At 41.1% G+C, this 17,612-nt stretch overlaps 2 protein-coding genes and 1 long non-coding RNA gene across 6 annotated transcripts in view; 2 read left to right on the top strand and 1 right to left on the bottom strand.

The window, feature by feature from the left end:
• Nucleotides 1-13,482, bottom strand: part of PTCD2 (pentatricopeptide repeat domain 2) — a 32,004-nt gene extending 18,522 nt beyond the window's left edge. For 2 of the 3 annotated variants that reach the window (XM_068535484.1, XM_068535486.1), the window contains exons 1-5: nt 13,347-13,482; nt 11,963-12,055; nt 8,657-8,786; nt 4,591-4,708; nt 1,759-1,837 (exon numbers count right to left, since the gene is read on the bottom strand). In XM_068535484.1, coding sequence (XP_068391585.1) covers nt 1,759-1,837; nt 4,591-4,708; nt 8,657-8,786; nt 11,963-12,055; nt 13,347-13,461 — 535 coding nt within the window. In that variant the 5' untranslated portion in view covers nt 13,462-13,482. The remainder of the gene's footprint in view (nt 1-1,758; nt 1,838-4,590; nt 4,709-8,656; nt 8,787-11,962; nt 12,056-13,346) is intronic. The other variant, XM_068535485.1, reaches the window with a different exon arrangement.
• On the top strand, nt 4,176-13,247 carry LOC137759349 (uncharacterized). The gene is made up of 4 exons (XR_011073075.1): nt 4,176-4,326; nt 10,781-10,891; nt 10,984-11,110; nt 13,163-13,247. It is a non-coding gene; the product is annotated as an uncharacterized lncRNA (long non-coding RNA).
• MRPS27 (mitochondrial ribosomal protein S27) overlaps nt 13,482-17,612 on the top strand; it is a 99,346-nt gene continuing 95,215 nt past the window's right edge. The window contains exon 1 of one of the 2 annotated variants that reach the window (XM_068535483.1): nt 13,482-13,653. In XM_068535483.1, the coding sequence (XP_068391584.1) occupies nt 13,581-13,653 (73 nt within the window). In that variant the 5' untranslated portion in view covers nt 13,482-13,580. The remainder of the gene's footprint in view (nt 13,654-17,612) is intronic. The other variant, XM_068535482.1, reaches the window with a different exon arrangement.

Raw genomic sequence — 17,612 nt, 5'->3', positions numbered from 1 at the left:
AATCTTGAGAACGAAAAATGGAGCTGGGGGAATCAGGCTCGCTGACTTCAGACTATATTACAAAGCTACAGTAATCAAGACAGTTTGGTACTGGCACAAAAACAGAAATATAGATCAATGGAACAGGATAGAAAGCCCAGAGATAAACTCACGCACATATGGTCACCTTTTCTTTGATAAAGGAGGCAACCATATACAGTGGAGAAAAGACAGCCTCTTCAATAAGTGGTGCTGGGAAAATTGGACAGCTACATGTAAAAGTATGAAATTAGAACACTCCCTGACACCATGCACAAAAATAAACTCAAAATGGATTAAAGACCTAAGTGTAAGGCCAGACACTATCAAATTCTTAGAGGAAAACATAGGCAGAACACTCTATGACATACATCACAGCAAGATTCTTTTTGACCCAGCTCCTAGAGAAATGGAAATAAGAACACAAATAAACAAATGGGACCTAATGAAACTTAAAAGCTTTTGCACAGCAAAGGAAACCATAAACAAGACCAAAAGACAACCATCAGAATGGGAGAAAATATTTGCAAATGAAGCAACTGACAAAGGATTAATCTCCAAGATTTACAAGCAGCTCATGCAGCTCAATAACAAAAAAACGAACAACCCAATCCAAAAATGGGCAGAAGACCTAAATAGACATTTCTCCAAAGAAGATATACAGATTGCCAACAGACACATGAAAGAATGCTCAACATCATTAATCATTAGAGAAATGCAAATCAAAACTACAGTGAGATATCATCTCACACCGGTCAGAATGGCCATCATCAAAAAATCTAGAAACAATAAATGCTGGAGAGGGTGTGGAGGAAAGGGAACACTCTTGCACTGTTGGTGGGAATGTAAATTGATACAGCCACTATGGAGAACAGTATGGAGGTTCCTTAAAAAACTACAAATAGAACTACCATACGACCCAGCAATCCCACTACTGGGCATATACCCTGAGAAAACCATAGTTCAAAAAGAGTCATGTACCAAAATGTTCATTGCAGCTCTATTTACAATAGCCAGGACATGGAAGCAACCTAAGTGTCCATCATCGGATGAATGGATAAAGAAGATGTGGCACATATATACAATGGAATATTCCTCAGCCATAAAAAGAAATGAAATGGAGGTATTTGTAATGAGGTGGATGGAGTTAGAGTCTGTCATACAGAGTGAAGTAAGTCAGAAAGAGAAAAACAAATACAGTATGCTAACACATATATATGGAATCTAAGGAAAAAAAAAAAAAAAGGCCATGAAGAACCTAGTGGCAAGACGGGAATAAAGACACAGACCTACTAGGGAATGGACTTGAGGATATGGGGAGGGGGAGGGGTGAGATGTGACAGGGTGAGAGAGTGTCATGGACGTATATACACTACCAAATGTAAAACAGATAGCTAGTGGGAAGCAGCCGCATAGCACAGGGAGATCAGCTCGGTGCTTTGTGACCACCTAGAGGGGTGGGATGGGGAGGGTGGGAGGGAGGGAGACGCAAGAGGGAAGAGATATGGGAACATATGTATATGTATAACTGATTCACTTTGTTATAAAGCAGAAACTAACACACCATTGTAAAGCAATTATACTTCAATAAAGATGTTTAAAAAAAAAAAAAAAAAAGAATGGGGTCTCCATAATTCAGCCACTCATCAGGAATATAAAGATCATTTTTACATAGTCCATTGTTTTTCCTAATTTTACATAGTCCCTTGTTTTTCAGCAAACATAAATTGTGATACTTACTTTTATATTTACCTTTGATAAATAACATATCCATCAAAATATTGAATGATGTGGAGTCTGAGAAGAAACCTCGTAAATGCTAATGAAGAAAAACAATATATTTTGGTTAAAAGGTAAAACTATTAAGGGAGTACTTATACTGCATCTTCTCTGTCTAGGACTGTCTACATATTTTATTCATTCAGCAAAAAAATTTAAATGGTGCCCACTCTTTTGGGGTCATGCCTTTAGCAACGGGCACAGCGAACAAGAGGCAAAAGATACGGCAAGAGCTCTCTAGGTTTCAGAAATACAGTGAAGGACGTCTTTATGCAATGGGCTCTGCCAAGCTTAGAAGAAAAGAAGCAAGCTGGTTAGCCCTCCTGGGGGTTGTCTTGGAACCTGGGTGCAGAATATTAACACGAAGTGGCAGCTATAAGTATGCTTGAGGGCTAAGGTGGGAGAGGCTTACACAACTATGATTCTCTTTTGGCAAACGAATAATAGTTGATTATTCACTTTTTGAAATAACTCACTAAAACGGTGGTTCTCAACATTTTTAATGGGGTGATAATGTGACACATGGTATTCAAATACACCATTAAATGTCTTGTGCAAGTCGGTTATTTTTTTTGAGACCCTATTAGGCAGACCCTATTCTAGGTGTTAAGAATAAAGAAATGATGAACAAGACAAAGGCCCTGCCCTAAACTCCAGTAGGGCTTATAATCTAGGGGAGCTTAAATTCTGGCAGAGGAGACAATGAACAAGTGAATAAAACAAGCAGAAAAAATAAAAATATAATTTCAAGTATCAATAAGGGCTATGAAGAACAATGAAACAGGATAAAGGGAACAGAGAAGATGATGGAAGGTGGTCAGGGAAGGCTCTCTGAGAAGAGGAGACCTCAATGAAGTGATGCAGATATAGAGCACTCCAGTCTGAGGCCACAGGCCTGGTTGTCTGAGAGAAAACCAGAAGGTCCAGAGTGGAGTAAGCAAGAGGGAGAGTGGCAGGAGATGAAGTACCACAACGGGACCTTGAGGGCATGGTCAGGGGTCTGAGTTCTATGCTAAGTGGGATGGGAAGCCACCAGAGCAGCCCCGTCCATAGGGAGAGATTGCAAGCCTCAAGTGTGAGCCATGTATGTGACTCTAAATTTTCAAGTAGTTTCATTTAAAAAAGTAAAAAGAAAGATGTGAAATCAGTTTTAATAATATGTTACTTAACCCACTAAATCCAACATTTCAACATGTAATCAATATAAAACATTATTAATAAGATACTTTGCATTCTCCTTTTTATGCCAGGTATTTAAAATCCATCATGTATTTTACACTACAGCCCATGTAAATCTGAACTAGCCGCAGTGCAAGGCCTCCAAGGGTACATGGGGGTAGTGGCTACCATACTGGCAGCACTTCAGGGTTCTGGGCAGGGGACACGACACGGTAAGGTGGAAGCAGGATTAGGCTTTATGGCACTTGACTCTAATTCAGTTTATTCTACAACTCCAGGAAACGTATACATACATGAATGCTTCATGCTCAGGTAGGTTAAAAAAACCAAAAAACAAAAACCTTTACCCTCATTTTCTTTCTTTTTGTTTCTTTTTATCAATTATACTCATGGCTATGATTTATTACAGTGAAACGTTTGTTTTCTTTTAATTACAACATTAACATATGCTTATTACAAAATAGTCAAACAATACAAAAGTGTATACAGTAAAAAGTGAGGATTTCCTCTAATTCTACCCCCTGAAGATAAGCAGTAGTTTAGTGTATATCCTTCTAGATTTTCAAAACATATATGCTATAATGTAAATATGTATGTATATTTCTTCTTTCGTTCTGAAACCACCTTTTCTCTGCTTACTAATATATTATTGTAATAGATTTTTAAAACATATATGCTATAATGTAAATATGTATGTATATTTCTTCTTTTGTTCTGAAACCACCTTTTCTCTGCTTACTAATTATGGTCATCTTTCTAATACCCAGGGTCCTTAAAAGAGGGGCAAGGTGAGAGTTAACAGTTCCTCCATGGATACAACACTTTACATGAAAAAAGGTAAGAGGCAAAAGGACAACTTAGTTATGGAGATTCTTAAAAATATTAAAATGTCCCAGGGGGCCAGCCCTGGCCCCAAAATTTAATAAATGTTTCTGACCGTGGATGAATTTATAATGTCTCTGAGTCCCCGTTTCCTCATCTGTAAAATGGAAATAATAATAGTACCCACCTCGCCAGGGCTGTAGTGGGAAACAAATGAAATGAAACATGTATAATGCTTAACATGATGCTGCGGACTTGGTAAATATTCAATGAATAATTACAAAACTAATTATTGTTACTTTTGCTTTTAGGAAAGTAAAATCAGAATATGTGAAAAGCAGAAATTCTGAAAACAGAAAAGCACTTTACAACATAGCCTTCAACCAGAAGTAAAGATATGAAAACAGGAGAGAGGCATAGGTGAAGAATAGGAAAGGCAGTCTTAAAATGGCAGCCTGCCTCAAACTATCCCCCACTAAAAGCTCCTCAAAAGAGAAGATGTCAGTCCCAGGTGGACACACATCCAAGGTAGGTAGATACCTTGTAATCTGTACTTACACCTCTTCCACACCTCTGTATAAAAAGACCTACACCTCTTCATAGGCAATGACTCCAAGGAAACCTTAAAAATCCAGGGAGGAGCTCATTCCCTCAACCCAGCAGCCTTTCTCTGAAAATCTAACCCAGGAATAATGTGTATAGAAGAGCTGCCCTTCCTAACATCACTGAAAACACCCCATCCTCAGCGCAAGGAAGTCACCATGGCAGGGAAAGCAATTGGGAGACAGTAACCTGGTCTTTGATGAGCTCCACTGCAGATTCCTCAAGATCCAACTCGTAGCACAACCTCATGAAAAGTGGTCCAAACTTGTACTCCCCCAAAGTGATATTCCTGTTCTCTGCATGGTACCTGGTAATCAAAATAATTCAATGAGCCAAACAGTGGGACCTGAGGAAAGACAGACCGTGGCATGCACTCTACTAGGTGATGGGGACACAGCAAAGAATAAGGTCCTCTCACAGTCTGGAGGGGAAAGTGCAGAATTAAAGATGACCAGAAGAATCCTGGCAAGCAGAAGTATACTAGGCATTTAAATAAACAAACAAGGTCGTCAGAGGCCCACATACTCTGAAATAAAAGAAAGTAAAAATGCAGATTGTAATCATCTCAATTTACCAACAACCTGCTAGGACTGAATGTGAGCATATGTCAGGGAATAGCAGGGGTCTTGTATCTGTAAGCCCAGCAGAATGGACTGTCTCCTTCCATGCTCCTGGAGAACAGCAAGGAAAGGAGTGGGGTGATGTTGTGTCCCCCTCAAGTCTGGCTTTATCCCCATATGGGATGGCAAATGACCAATAGGTACATTTTACAATTTAGACCAATTTCTCTGTTTTTTTTCGCTAAGGGAAAGGTATATGTGAACTACAATCACCTAGCCAAACAAATTAAATGCAGCTTTGAAATTTTAGTTTTAGAAAAAGGCTAGTTTCAAAGACAGTGATGTTTTATATGTATGTGGCTTGGGATTTCTACAAGCAGCCAGTCTGCCAGTTAGAACTGCAGAACTGAAAATCGCCCCCATAAATTTCCTTTCAATAACCAACTCTTTCTGCTTTAGACACCAAGAAGACAATCTGGTAATGAAACAAGTACCTCATGATTGCATGTAAATCAGATTTTAGGAAGCTCTGATTTTAAAGAACAGAATATTCTTTTACCTTCTGCTAAAATCACTGAGGAAAGTCATAATAGCATTATGGATAGTCTATTTTAAACATATATACTGCCAAAAAGAATGATGAGTGTACTTTTAAAGATACATTTCATAATCCAATTATAAAAGTTACAAAAAATATTCATTGCTTCATTTATAACAGTTATGAATTAACTTATTATATCAAAATATCAAGTTGTATACCTTAAAAATATACAATTTTTATTTGTTAATTATACCTCAATAAAGCTGGAGGAAAGAAGAAATAATTAAGTTATTAAAAGGTAATATAGTGTCGTGATTAAGGATTTTTAGACTCTGATTCCAAAATGACAGTTCAAATCCCAGCTGTTTGACTTACTAACTGTGTAACCATGAGCAAATTAATTAATGACTCTGTGCCTCCGTTTCCTCATCTGTAAAATGGAGATAAGAACTCAACTCAGAGAGTTTCTGTGAGGATCAAATGAGATGATGTTCCTGGCACACAGTAAGCCTTACACATATGCTCCCTCTTATACAATGTAAGGCACGCTGAGGAGGACATCTTTAAAAATCAAAGTATTTCAGTAAATCTCAAGAGAAATGTGTGCCAGATTAAAAACAAAACAAAAATGAAAATTTTCCTAACTTAAATGACATTCACACTAATAAAAGTGCTAGAAAGTCACAGAGGTAGTTAATATCACCTCTTCTTGACAAGAAACATTCAAGTCAGAGGATCTAAAACCCTTCTATAAACCAAACAACAGCATGTGGTCAAGACTCTGAGGAGATTCAGTCGTTCCCCATTTTTGGCTCAATAAAGAGCTTCTGTTCCGGCTCGTTGCTCTTTTTCCCCAATGGGGGGCCGCCTGTCTCAGGAAGAGAGAGAACAGGTTGGTGAGGCGGAGGACCAAACCCCTACCCCCCCCGCCCCCACCCCCGGCAGCTTGTCCACAAGGAGAGGGAAAGGGCAGCAACCAGGCAGAAAGTATCAGCATCAATAAAGGGATTACGAGCCATACTCCGAATGTGTATGACAAAAATAAGAGTGGAAGGAGGGAGCATTTAGAATGTTATACCGTTTTGTTACTCTTGTAAACATCTGATAGCTTTGGGTAGTAAAAAGAAAACTGAGAGTAAAACGAGCCAGAGGGTCTCAAATGATTCAACTGTATGAAACTGAAATAGCAGGTTTAGGTTTGCAGATATAGTGTGACTGTGAATTAGCATAATCCCTTTTGGAAAATAATCTGGCAGTCTGTACCGACAAGCTTTAAAAGGTGCATGGCCTCCGATCCCCAAAAGGAAATAAAGAATAAATTTTATGCATAGAGTTTGCTCATCATGGCATTATTTATCCTGGTGAAAAATTAGAAATAATTTAGATGTTCAACAATAGGGGCACAGTTAATTAAAATACCTAACCTATAATCGAACAGTGTATAGCCATTAAAATATGATTCCTAGAGTATTAACAGGCAAAAACATTTATGCTACAATGCTAATTAGAAAACAAGAAAATATCATTTTATATACACAGTAATAACTACAACTATGTAAAATAAACCCTATCTAAACCTCAAAATCTTTGCATGAAAAAAAATCAGTGAGAAAATATATCAAAATATGAACAGTGGTTTCTTGGATGTGGTAGACAGGCCCCAAAGTTGGCCGCCATCATTCCTCCCTGTATGTGCATGCGGCTCCGTCCTTTCAGAGGTGGAATCCTTTCCCCTCCCTGTGGATCGGAGCTGGCTGCTAACTCGCCCCGACCAAGAGAATGGGACGGGAGTGAAGACGTGCCAATCCTGGGCAGCTCCACAAGGCCTGCAGCTTCCACGTGTGCTGTGCGCTAGTGCAGCTCAGGCTGGACTCATGAGCAGTGAGATTCTACCAGCGGGGGGAGGGGCTGCATGCAGGGGCACCGAGGCTTCAGAAACGCAAGCGAAGCCTTCTTGGACCTCCCGGCTCAGCCCACTAAAGCTGACTGCAGGTGTGCAGGTGACTTCGGCTGATAACAATAAGAACTGCCCAGCTGAGACCGGCCTCAGTTCCTGACCAACAGAGTTATGAGAAATAATAATCAGTCGTCATTTTAAGTCATTAAGTTCTGGTGTGGTTTGTTATGCAGCAAGAGACAATCGAAACAGCAAACTGTGTGATGTATGCAGTATTTCTTCTTTCTACTTTTTCGTGTTTTTCAAAGTTTCAATGAAATTTGCGTAATTCTGCTTTTCTTTTCCTTTTCAAAAGTAACATTAATTTTTTCACATTATAAAATTAATAATATCCCTTATAGACAAGTTTGAGAAATCAGAAAAGTATACACTTAGACGAACAAAAAATATAATGTATAATTCTCAAAGAACCATGGTTAACTTACGGTATGTATTCTTCCAGTATTCCATATATGAATACCTCGTATTTTTCTCTGTAAATGTACAGTATAAATGCAGGTTCATGTATAGAAATGTATCTTTAAAGAATGGTGAAAGGAAGCTGTTGACTTGGTGCCATCCTGCTCCCAAGTGACACCTTTGCTCGGTTTCCTAACAGCAGACTGTGATTACATATGAGTTCCTTCTGTCATGGGGAAGTCTGATAAGGGATCAGAGACAGTGAACGTAACAGGCATAAGCCTGTAGCGGGGAGGCTAGTTAGGAGTCCATTGAAGTGATCCAAGTGAGAGGCGTGAGGCCTGAACTAAGTCACTGGTAATGGGGACCGAGAGAGGAAGGCTAGGGATGAGAGACACCACGCAGCAGACGCAGGAGGAGGGCAAATGAGATCGGGGGAAAGAATGACTGGTCAGTGTGACAGCAAACACGGCAAGAGGAAGAAGTCTGTGTAAGTTGAACGTGAAGACCTTGGGAACATGTAAGTGGACTTGGGAAGAGGTTGGTGATCTCCTGGGGCATGAATTATCTGTTTTTCTATCTTCGGCACCTGGCACGTAGTAGGAACCCAATAAGTGTTCGCTGAATGAATGAATGAATGTAAATGTGTGGCGCTCAGGGCAGGCGTCTGGACAAGAGTTTGGGAAGTCACCAGTTTAGAGGTGAGAGCTGAAATCCTGGAGGTAGATGAGATGGCTCAGGAAAAAGGAGAGAGTAGGAAAAGACAAAGGCTGGCAGGATTTGAAGGAGATGCCTCACCTGTAAATGACATTTTTAGCCAGCTCCACGTCGTCCCAGGACTCACACAGATGAAGTAAGGTTCTCAACTCCTCTTTCAAGATGAGCTTACTCTGGGTCAGCTTCTCTTCCAAGTTTCTCAAGTAGGTTTCTGGAAGAAAGCACAGTGTGGTGGTCATCACTTAGGCTGTCTCCGACTGTCAGGAGGCTGACCTCAGGGAGAAAGGGAGGCTAGAACCCGGCACAATGCAAAGAGCCACTGAGAGGGGCTCACGGCCATGCAGCTCCCGGCACTGGTTGGTCTTGAGAGCAGAGTGTCAGACGCGGTGTATGAAGCAGCGCATCTGTCACAGGGCACAGGCCCAGGCCTCACTCCAGACTTCCCAACACAGAATCTCTGGGAGGAGGAGCACAAGAATGTGCATTTTTGATTACCTGGGTGATGCTTATGCACAGGAAAGTTTGAGAACTAACGTCCCAGAGGCTTAGCCCAAAGAACTGTATCTACAGGTGACCCATGAGGAAAAAAAAAGGAACCAAGATATCCAAACCATCAATTGGCAGGGCACCTAGCAGGAAAACTGAAAGGAAAATGTGGTCACCCCACAATGGATGACTCACATGATTCAGGAATACTTCACGTCTTTTTCACTTGATTCAATTTTACCACTTTTTCATTCCTCCTGGTCCCTCTCTACTCAGTTGTGAGAAAGCATGCCACAGTACTGCATAATGCACAGAGGGTAAAAGAGTCCTCTAAACAGCAGCAAACCCTCTTTTAGTAACAATCATTTCAAGGTGATCACGGTCTATGTCCCTTGGCTTGTATCTGATCAACTGTGGAGACAAACACCAACAGGAAACACTGCTTCTTGGCATTAGGAAGGGACTGTACTTTTGGCAGAACGTAGGGTGAGATGCAAGGCAGCCACCAAGCAAACATCTGCTTTCCAGAAGGCAGGGCTGTTCTCAGTATCAGAAGCTGCGAAAGTCTACAGGATTTGTTCCAAGGCCCAGAGCTCCGAAGGAATGCTGCTTAAAGGAATGGCACAATATACATTAAAAACACAAGATCGGGAAGCTGAGGCAGACACTGCTCTTGATTTACAAGAAAATAAGGTCCATTAGGTTTGAATTAATGCAATGGACCCTCCAATCTCTATTTGCAGAACCGTGTAATGGTTAAAGGTTTTAGAGTTGGGAAGACATGGGCTGAAATCTGGGCTCTGCCACTTGCATGCTATGGGGAGATCTGGGGAGGCCTGTCTCTGAGACATGATTCATGTGTGAAGTGAGGACCATGATACCTACCTCATGGGGTCATCCTGAGATAATGTACGTAAAGCACTTAGCACAGGGCCCAGCATGTAGTAACTGCCAGGAGATCATAGACATATTGTTCTTATTTTCATTCCTCTGTCACGAGGATTTATTCTATTAAATATTTCTAAACAATTTCCAACCTAAAAGATTTTAATGGGACGTCTTTACATCTTGTACTTCTTAATACTTAATAAGTCCAAAATTTCAACAGATGTAATTTGTATTTTAAAACAAATCAATCAAAATTAAGTGCTTATCGTATATTATAGTCAGAGGTATCCTTCCTTGTGTCAGAGACACAAGGAAGGATAAGGTATGGTTCTTACCCTGAAAGAGCTTAGAGTCTATTTGAGAAGACAAGATATATTTATATAAAGCTACCTGAAAATAATGACAGAGTAGGTGACATGTGACAGTATAAACATAACAGGGGAGAAGAGAGAAATCAGGGCAGCAGAAACAGACCAGGTCTGGTGGAAGTGGAGAGGTACCAGAGAGGAAGGAAGGGGCTGGGTAGGGTTGGCAAAGCTGAGGGGGTGGGGAACTGTCGGTATGGGAATCAACATGAGAAAAAGCACAGAACTGGGGGAAAAGGTGGTGAGGGGAGACCGTGACTAGATTAACAGGAAATTGCACTGGTTCTAGAAAGGGTGAGATCCACTACGGAAGAGCTAGGAAGCTGGAGGGAAGGGGCAAGTTTGTACATGATGTGGTATATAACAGAGTACCACTGTGGTTCTTATAATGATGAGATGTGGACAGGATTTTGTAAATACCTGACAGTGGAGTAGATTGGCACTCATTATATTAATTGCCTTTCAGAACATATGCACGACTGTCACAGCCTTAGAAAGACTATGACAACTGGAATAACAACTAGATAGTGACATGAAGCCCTAACTGCGAACTTCACAGAGCTCCAGACGACCTGGGGTAAGAAGAAAAGACTGAAGTAAAATCTAGATTGAGTCTACTCAAGTGGAGATTAATCTATTTTCCGTCACTCTTATCTTCTTGTTCTGTAGGTGGTTTTGTACAACAGCATGATAGCGGACCAGTGAAGGAAGACTGCTTTCTGGAGAGATGAGAAGCAAGGAGTGTTCATTAGGTGCTCACAAACGTCTGACAGTGAGAAGGAGGAAAGCTGGAAAAGTAAGTAGGACAAACAAAAGAGTTGTTATTAAAAAAGAGGAGAGCCTTGCTGTGTTTATAAAGGAATCTGAAGTACTGGGAAAAACTCAACGTGCAGGAGAAGTGGGAATGAACGCAACAAGATTTCTCAGATGCTGAAAAGGAATAGGACCTAGGGTGGTGGTGCCGTGTTTTTAGCTTTTTACAGTAAAAATTTTCAAACATACCTAAAAGTAGAGAGAACAGTAAAATCACCTCCCACGTGCCCATCACCCAGCCTCAACAGTTATCAATGTTTTGCTGATTTTTTAAAGAAACCTTTGTTTTTAGTCTACTGATTCTTCCAGCACACAGTAGAAAATATGAAAATGCATCATCATACATTTTTTGTTTCATTGAATCTCATTTATCTATAGATATGTATGTGTATACTGGAGATGCAATGCAAATTGTATTTTTTACTGAGGGTGGCATCAAGAAGTCTGAAAGCCAGTCATGTGGAGCAGTTCTTCTCAGACTTTATTTTGCAGACAAATCGTCTGGGGCCCGAGATTTGCCATTTCTATCCACCTCTCACTTGCTGCTAATCCTTGAACCTCACTTTGAGTGGCACTAATCTAGAGGACTGGTTGCAGCACTAGTTTTAGTATTTCTCTGGGGTCCTGGGAGAAGGGAAAAGAGAAGAGCGGTAGACTCTGCAGTTAACAGAGTGAGGTGAAAGGGGCATGCGAGGGCAGACTAGGAAACTAAGAATAAATCATCTCAGTTTCTTCTGTGAGATAAAGTCATTGAAGAAGAGGCTGAATAGGGATAAAGACAGAGGGAGGTTTAACGACAGATCAATGAAAGAAGTAATGAAATAGACTTGATTACCTTTGGTGCCAGGAAGATTACATGCAACGGCCACCTTCTTATGCTGAAAGTCCTTTAATTTCACAATATTATCTGTAAGTAGGTATCTTTTAGCTAAAAATCAGAGAAAGAGAAAGTAAAATCATTTTGACTGTTTTATACTTAGCAAATAATGTGTAGAGCTTGACTGCCTCTTTCTAATAACTGATCTTATCTTCGGTTAGTATAAATAATCCACCTAGACAGGTACAAATATAACAGTCACCCTGGTGGGGAAAAAAATGTCCAAACTACCAAAGAATGCAAATCCTCCACAAGACAAGTTTTGTCTGTGTGTGTGTGTGAAAGGAGCTAGTGATTAACTGGGTATGGGGATGGATAGACAGGAATCTGGGATCTGAAAGACAGATAGCAAAACAGGTATATCTGGATTTGGTTTAAACAGGTAGAAGCATATAGGGTAGCGGAAAAAGCTGTAGTGTGACCATTGGAATTCCCAGGACTGTCATTTGTGAAATGAGGCATTATGGCCTCTCAGATTTGGACTCGTGGTATCCTCTAAATGCATGAGGAATCACTGACCGCAACTTAGCAGAAATGTTGAGTTTAGGAAACATCATTTTTTTAGGATGCTCGGCTGTGCATGAACTGGAGCTTGGCCAAAGAATCGTCCACTACAAGAGCTCTGTGTACTACAATAACAATGTAACAACAAAAATTGCTGATTTCTAGAGAGGCAGTCCAGAGAAGGGGTTACAGTAGGACTGCCTGTGTTCAAACCCTTCCTCTACCAGTTCCCTCTGACCTTGGGCAAATTACTTAGCTTTGCGGTTTCCTCCTCTGTAAATGAAGAATAGTACCTCTCTCACTGGGTGATGTGAGGAGAAAAGGAATGAATGTATGTAAAATGTATTACAGGAAAGCCTGACACAAAGTGTTAAATATTTTATTATCACTCACCAGCATCTTCAAATTTAATCATTTTCATAAAGATATTAAGGGATAATTTTAAAAATAAAGAAACCTGCTCAGAGTCTTTCAGACTGTTCGCTACAGAGCTGGACTCCAAAATCATAAGAGTCTTTGACCTACCCTCCCAAACTCTGCAGAACAGTACACCCAAGGGGGAGGGGGTGTTCCCGGGGCGCAGCACAGCTCCATCCGAGGTAATACTACAGCCCCCAGGTCAAGAGCCCAGCCCATCTGTCCTTTGATTCCCAGGCACACGGGCGTCCACGACACGCAGAGGCCACCACTGTACCCACGTGCAGAGGGTAAGTGCATGTTCGGTTGCTCTAGGCCCCTGAGCGAGGCGCTGTTATTTCTCCAAAGAGATGCCCGCTGAGGTGTAAAGCTCCCTTCTGTCCCATCCCTCCCCTCCTTCACGGCCCGAGGCCGCGGATACCTCCGAGAGGGCAGCGGCTGCAGGTGGAGCCCGAGCCTCCCAACCCTGGATACACCAAACTCCGCAGCGCCTGCAGCGCTAGGACTTGCTTCGCGGGCCGAAAGGCTGCCGCCATACTGTCCCGGACCGCACCAACTACGAGAGCCGGGGGGGGGGGCGGAGGGGGCGTGGGCTGTGCCCACCCTTGCTCCGCCCGCAGTCCCCCGACCGGCCAGCCCTGTGGTATGCTCCAAGATGGCGGCCCACGTGGTGCGGCGCGGGATCGTCTGGGCGCGGAAAGTGTCGCTGCCTCAGCTCTCCCTGACAGGTTGGTGGCTGCTACCTTCGTGGGGTTGCCTCATTAGGCCCCTGAGAACTCTGTTCCTTGAGTAAAGGGAACAGTGGGCTTTTAAGGGGAGAGGAAATGCTTCTGGGATCTAGTTGTTAGCGAAACCCCTGGAGGTGTTTGGTAGCACAGAGAGGGGAGGTAAGGTTTATGACCCATCTCCTTCCCTAAAATAATAGTGTCTGCCTATCCAAAGGTGTGAAGAGCAGAGGAAGTCCTGGCATGAGAGCTTTTGCGTATGTTTTGCCGGGTTTGTACGTGAGGGTGGTCCTCTCTTTGCTGCCCGTGAAAAGCCCAAATGTGTTCCCTCTGGCGCTATGAAATTTCTCTCCCTGTTGAGTTTCCTTAGAGGGGCGTCATAAACGTTCTCCTCAACACCTGACGTGTGGCCAGACCCTTGGTTTTCACTTGGTGAAGGAATTTCTCAGTACTAATCTCAGTTTGCCTGATGACCTTGGGCGCAACTTTTGATTGACCTTTCTTTGCCCAAGTTTTCCGTTCAGACAATAAATGCTAATAGTTACTTTTAAAGTACTTTGATATCCGAATGAATGACGGCTCGCTCAAAGCCTGTTTAAAGGACCTGCTGATGAAGACATTGGGAAAAACTTTTTTAATTTACAGAAGCTAAATCCTGACAGATGTATCTGATTATATGATTAAAATACAGTAATCACAATTGATTTTTCCAATGCCTATTATCTCCTCTTTCCAGCATACCTCCTCTAGCCCCTGTTAAAAAGCAACACATACAGTTTTGCCCACACGCCTTTAAATATCAACGTGAAACCTTATAGTTGGCCACCAGAAGTTTTCTGAGAATTAACTGATTGACCTAGCTAATGAAAATGTTTCATGCCACACATTAGGTAAAGTGGTCTGCACAGTACTTGGCACCTCAGTAAGAATTAACTGTCGTAGCTATTTACTAGCTTGTTTACTTATGGTTGTTAGTAAATGCTTTTCAATTTAAACAAGACCTTGGATTGTCTATCAGGGAAAGTATCATAGTTGCTTAGGATATTCTGGGGCAGTCATACTAACAAGGGAATGGAAATTAGATACAGGTGAATTGAGAGAATTTCCAGTTAGCATTTTGATCGTAGTTTGAAATGGTGAGCTCATGATAGGTTACACCTGTGCTGTTCCATTGTAGTAGCCGGGAGCTACACATGGCTATTTAAATTAGTTTAAATTTAAAAATTCTGTTCTTTAGTCACATTAGCTACATTTTAAGTGCTCAGTAGACACCTGTAGCTAGTGGCTACTGTATTGAACAGTTCAGAATGGAACATCTCCTTCATTACAGAAAGTTATATTGCACAAGCACGGGGTTAGACCACAGATGAAAGGAGTCTTGAAATCAGGAACTGAAGGGTATAAGGCAAGTGATATAAGTATGTAGGATAGTACATTATGGACCACTGGGGGTTTGAGAATGCTGATAAGGAGCTTTAAATCATCAAAACATCTTGAACCATTACCAGATAAAAGAGGAAAAAATTTGTACAAACTCAGGACAAATCAGTATTTGGAATACTTCGGTGCTTCCACTGATTCTCCCTACAACATAATGGATAAGGGCAACTAAAGTGATCAGGAGGGTGAAAGAAAGATTTATTGAGATGAACCAAAAAAGTGACTTCAGTATATGAAGAGGCTAGAGAGGGAAACTTTTTGGGCACTTACTACATAGTGGACATTAGGCTAGGTACTTAATATATGCCCTTATTTAAATTATGGTACAGTATTTCCCTGTTTTACATATGAAGAAAGAGGCTCGGAGACCTGGTGTAACTTGCCCACATTTTTATAAAATTTTTTACAGCAAGGCTAGGATTCACACTTAGACTTTTTGACTCTAAAGCCTATCTGTGTTCACAATCACACTGCTTCCCTTTGGATGGAAAACATGTTTGGAGACGTTTTGCCAAAGGCCAAATTAACTATAAAATAAGTACGTTTTTAATTAATAAGTATTTACTAAACTTTGAAATTCTGGTCCATGGAGGTATCTTTTCAGAATTAAGCAGGGGAAATATTTGCTTTTTAGTGGATAGTTATCTTAGAATATTGTTGCTCCTAAAGTTGACTGGCTGAAGGGTTAGGAGGTTCAAGAAGGGTTTATATATGCTCTTGGGTGGCATATTCAGAGTGGGATTAAACGGGCTCAGAGATCTAAACTTGTCAGGCTGATAACATCCTATCCCCTTGTTACTTCAATGTTATCTGAGGGTCAACATCATCATCGTTACCTGGGAACTTTTAGAAATGCAGAATCTCTGTTCCCACCCCAGACCTACTGATCAGAATCTGCACTTTATCAAGATTCATATGCACATTAAGGTTTGAGAAGGTGATCTAGATTTTCCATTTTGCCATTGTCCACTTAATGTCCTGTCTGGCTTCATAGAAATTCTTTGGTTTTAACGTTAATATACAGACCCCTCAACTACCATACAGAGATGGGAAAAACTTTAAATGATGTCATTTAAAAGTGTCTCAGAAAGATGAATATCCTACTTTAAAAGGTTTACAGATAATGGAATGTCTATCTGAAGGTGTAGTAATTTCCTATTGCTGCTGTAACAAATTACCACAAATTTGGTGGCTTAAAACAATGTAGATTTATTACCTTACTATTCTATAGGTCAGAAGTCTGATACAGAGTCTTTTTGTGCTAAAATCAAGGTGTTGAAAGGGGTGTATTCCCTTTAGGAATCTGTAGGGGTGAATCTGTTTCCCTAGCCTTTTCCATCTTCTAGAGACCACCTGCATTCTTTGGCTCATGGTCCCTTTCTCAAACATCTTCAAAGCGAGCAGTGGCAAGTCAGGTCCTTCTTATATAACTCTGTCTTTCATGCATCACACTAACAACCTGTCTCCCTCTTCCACTTTTTAAGGACCTGTGATTATATTGAGCCCACCTGGACTTCCCTGGCAGTCCAGTCGTTAAGACTCTGCTCTTCCAGTGCAGGGGGCTCGGGTTTGATCCCTGGTTAGGGAACTAAGATCCCACATGCCGTGCAGTGTGGCCAAACAAACAAACAAACCCTGAGCCCACCTGGACAACCCAGGACAGTCTTCTCACTTTAAGATAAGCTGATGTGCTGATCTTAATTCCATCTGTCACCTTAATCCCCCTTTCTCATGTACCCTAATATTCACAGGTTCTGGGGACTAGGACATGGACATCTTTTGGGGGGGGACATTATTCTGCCTACCCCACTTGGTAACTCATTCCTATGTTTGTCATTGGTTTCTGTTAGGAAGATTTTCCACTTGCCAAATTTAAATTCTTTACCCTTATACCTATTTCCTTTCATTGTATCCTCAGTGGAGATGGAAAATGATTACTGGTTACTTTCTTATAAAGCAAACATTTAAAAGTTCATATATATATGAAAGTTACTGGGCTTATCTTTTGTAAATTTACCAGTTCTAATTTTGTTTTCGGTCATGTGATGCCCTTGAACAACTGCACACAGCATTCTGGCACTCTTGTCTTTCCCCACCATCACCTCCTCTGCTTTTTGTCTCCCAGTTCAAAACTCATGAACATAATTCTAGATAATTGTCTTTTCTGACTTTAGAGCAAAGAGGGCTGATTTCTTATGCTAGAATAAAACATATGCTAGGAGAAGAAATAGAGAATAAGTAAGAGAATGTAATAACAACAAATAGAGAATATTTAAGTCACTGGTATCCTGGAGTATATAGGTTAACAGCCCTCTCCTGAGCTCATGCTCACGTAGAAAAGGGCTGCCCTTGTTTCCCACAGAAAGGAGAGATCTGCGTGGTTTTAGAAATTGGAATTCAGTTTGCATAGAAATGCTGCAGTAAATTATGAATGGGTTATCTGAACTGATTGTTTTGGTTCTATGTCAGACTGTTAGAGCATGCAGAGACCTTAAGTATCACCCGGCCAGTTCCTTCACTTA

The sequence above is a fragment of the Eschrichtius robustus genome, chromosome 2 (genome assembly GCF_028021215.1).
Source record: "Eschrichtius robustus isolate mEscRob2 chromosome 2, mEscRob2.pri, whole genome shotgun sequence".
Classification (NCBI taxonomy): domain Eukaryota; kingdom Metazoa; phylum Chordata; class Mammalia; order Artiodactyla; family Eschrichtiidae; genus Eschrichtius; species Eschrichtius robustus.
The sequence above is the reverse complement of the archived record's forward strand: the minus strand, read 5'-3'. Positions and strand labels throughout refer to the sequence as shown.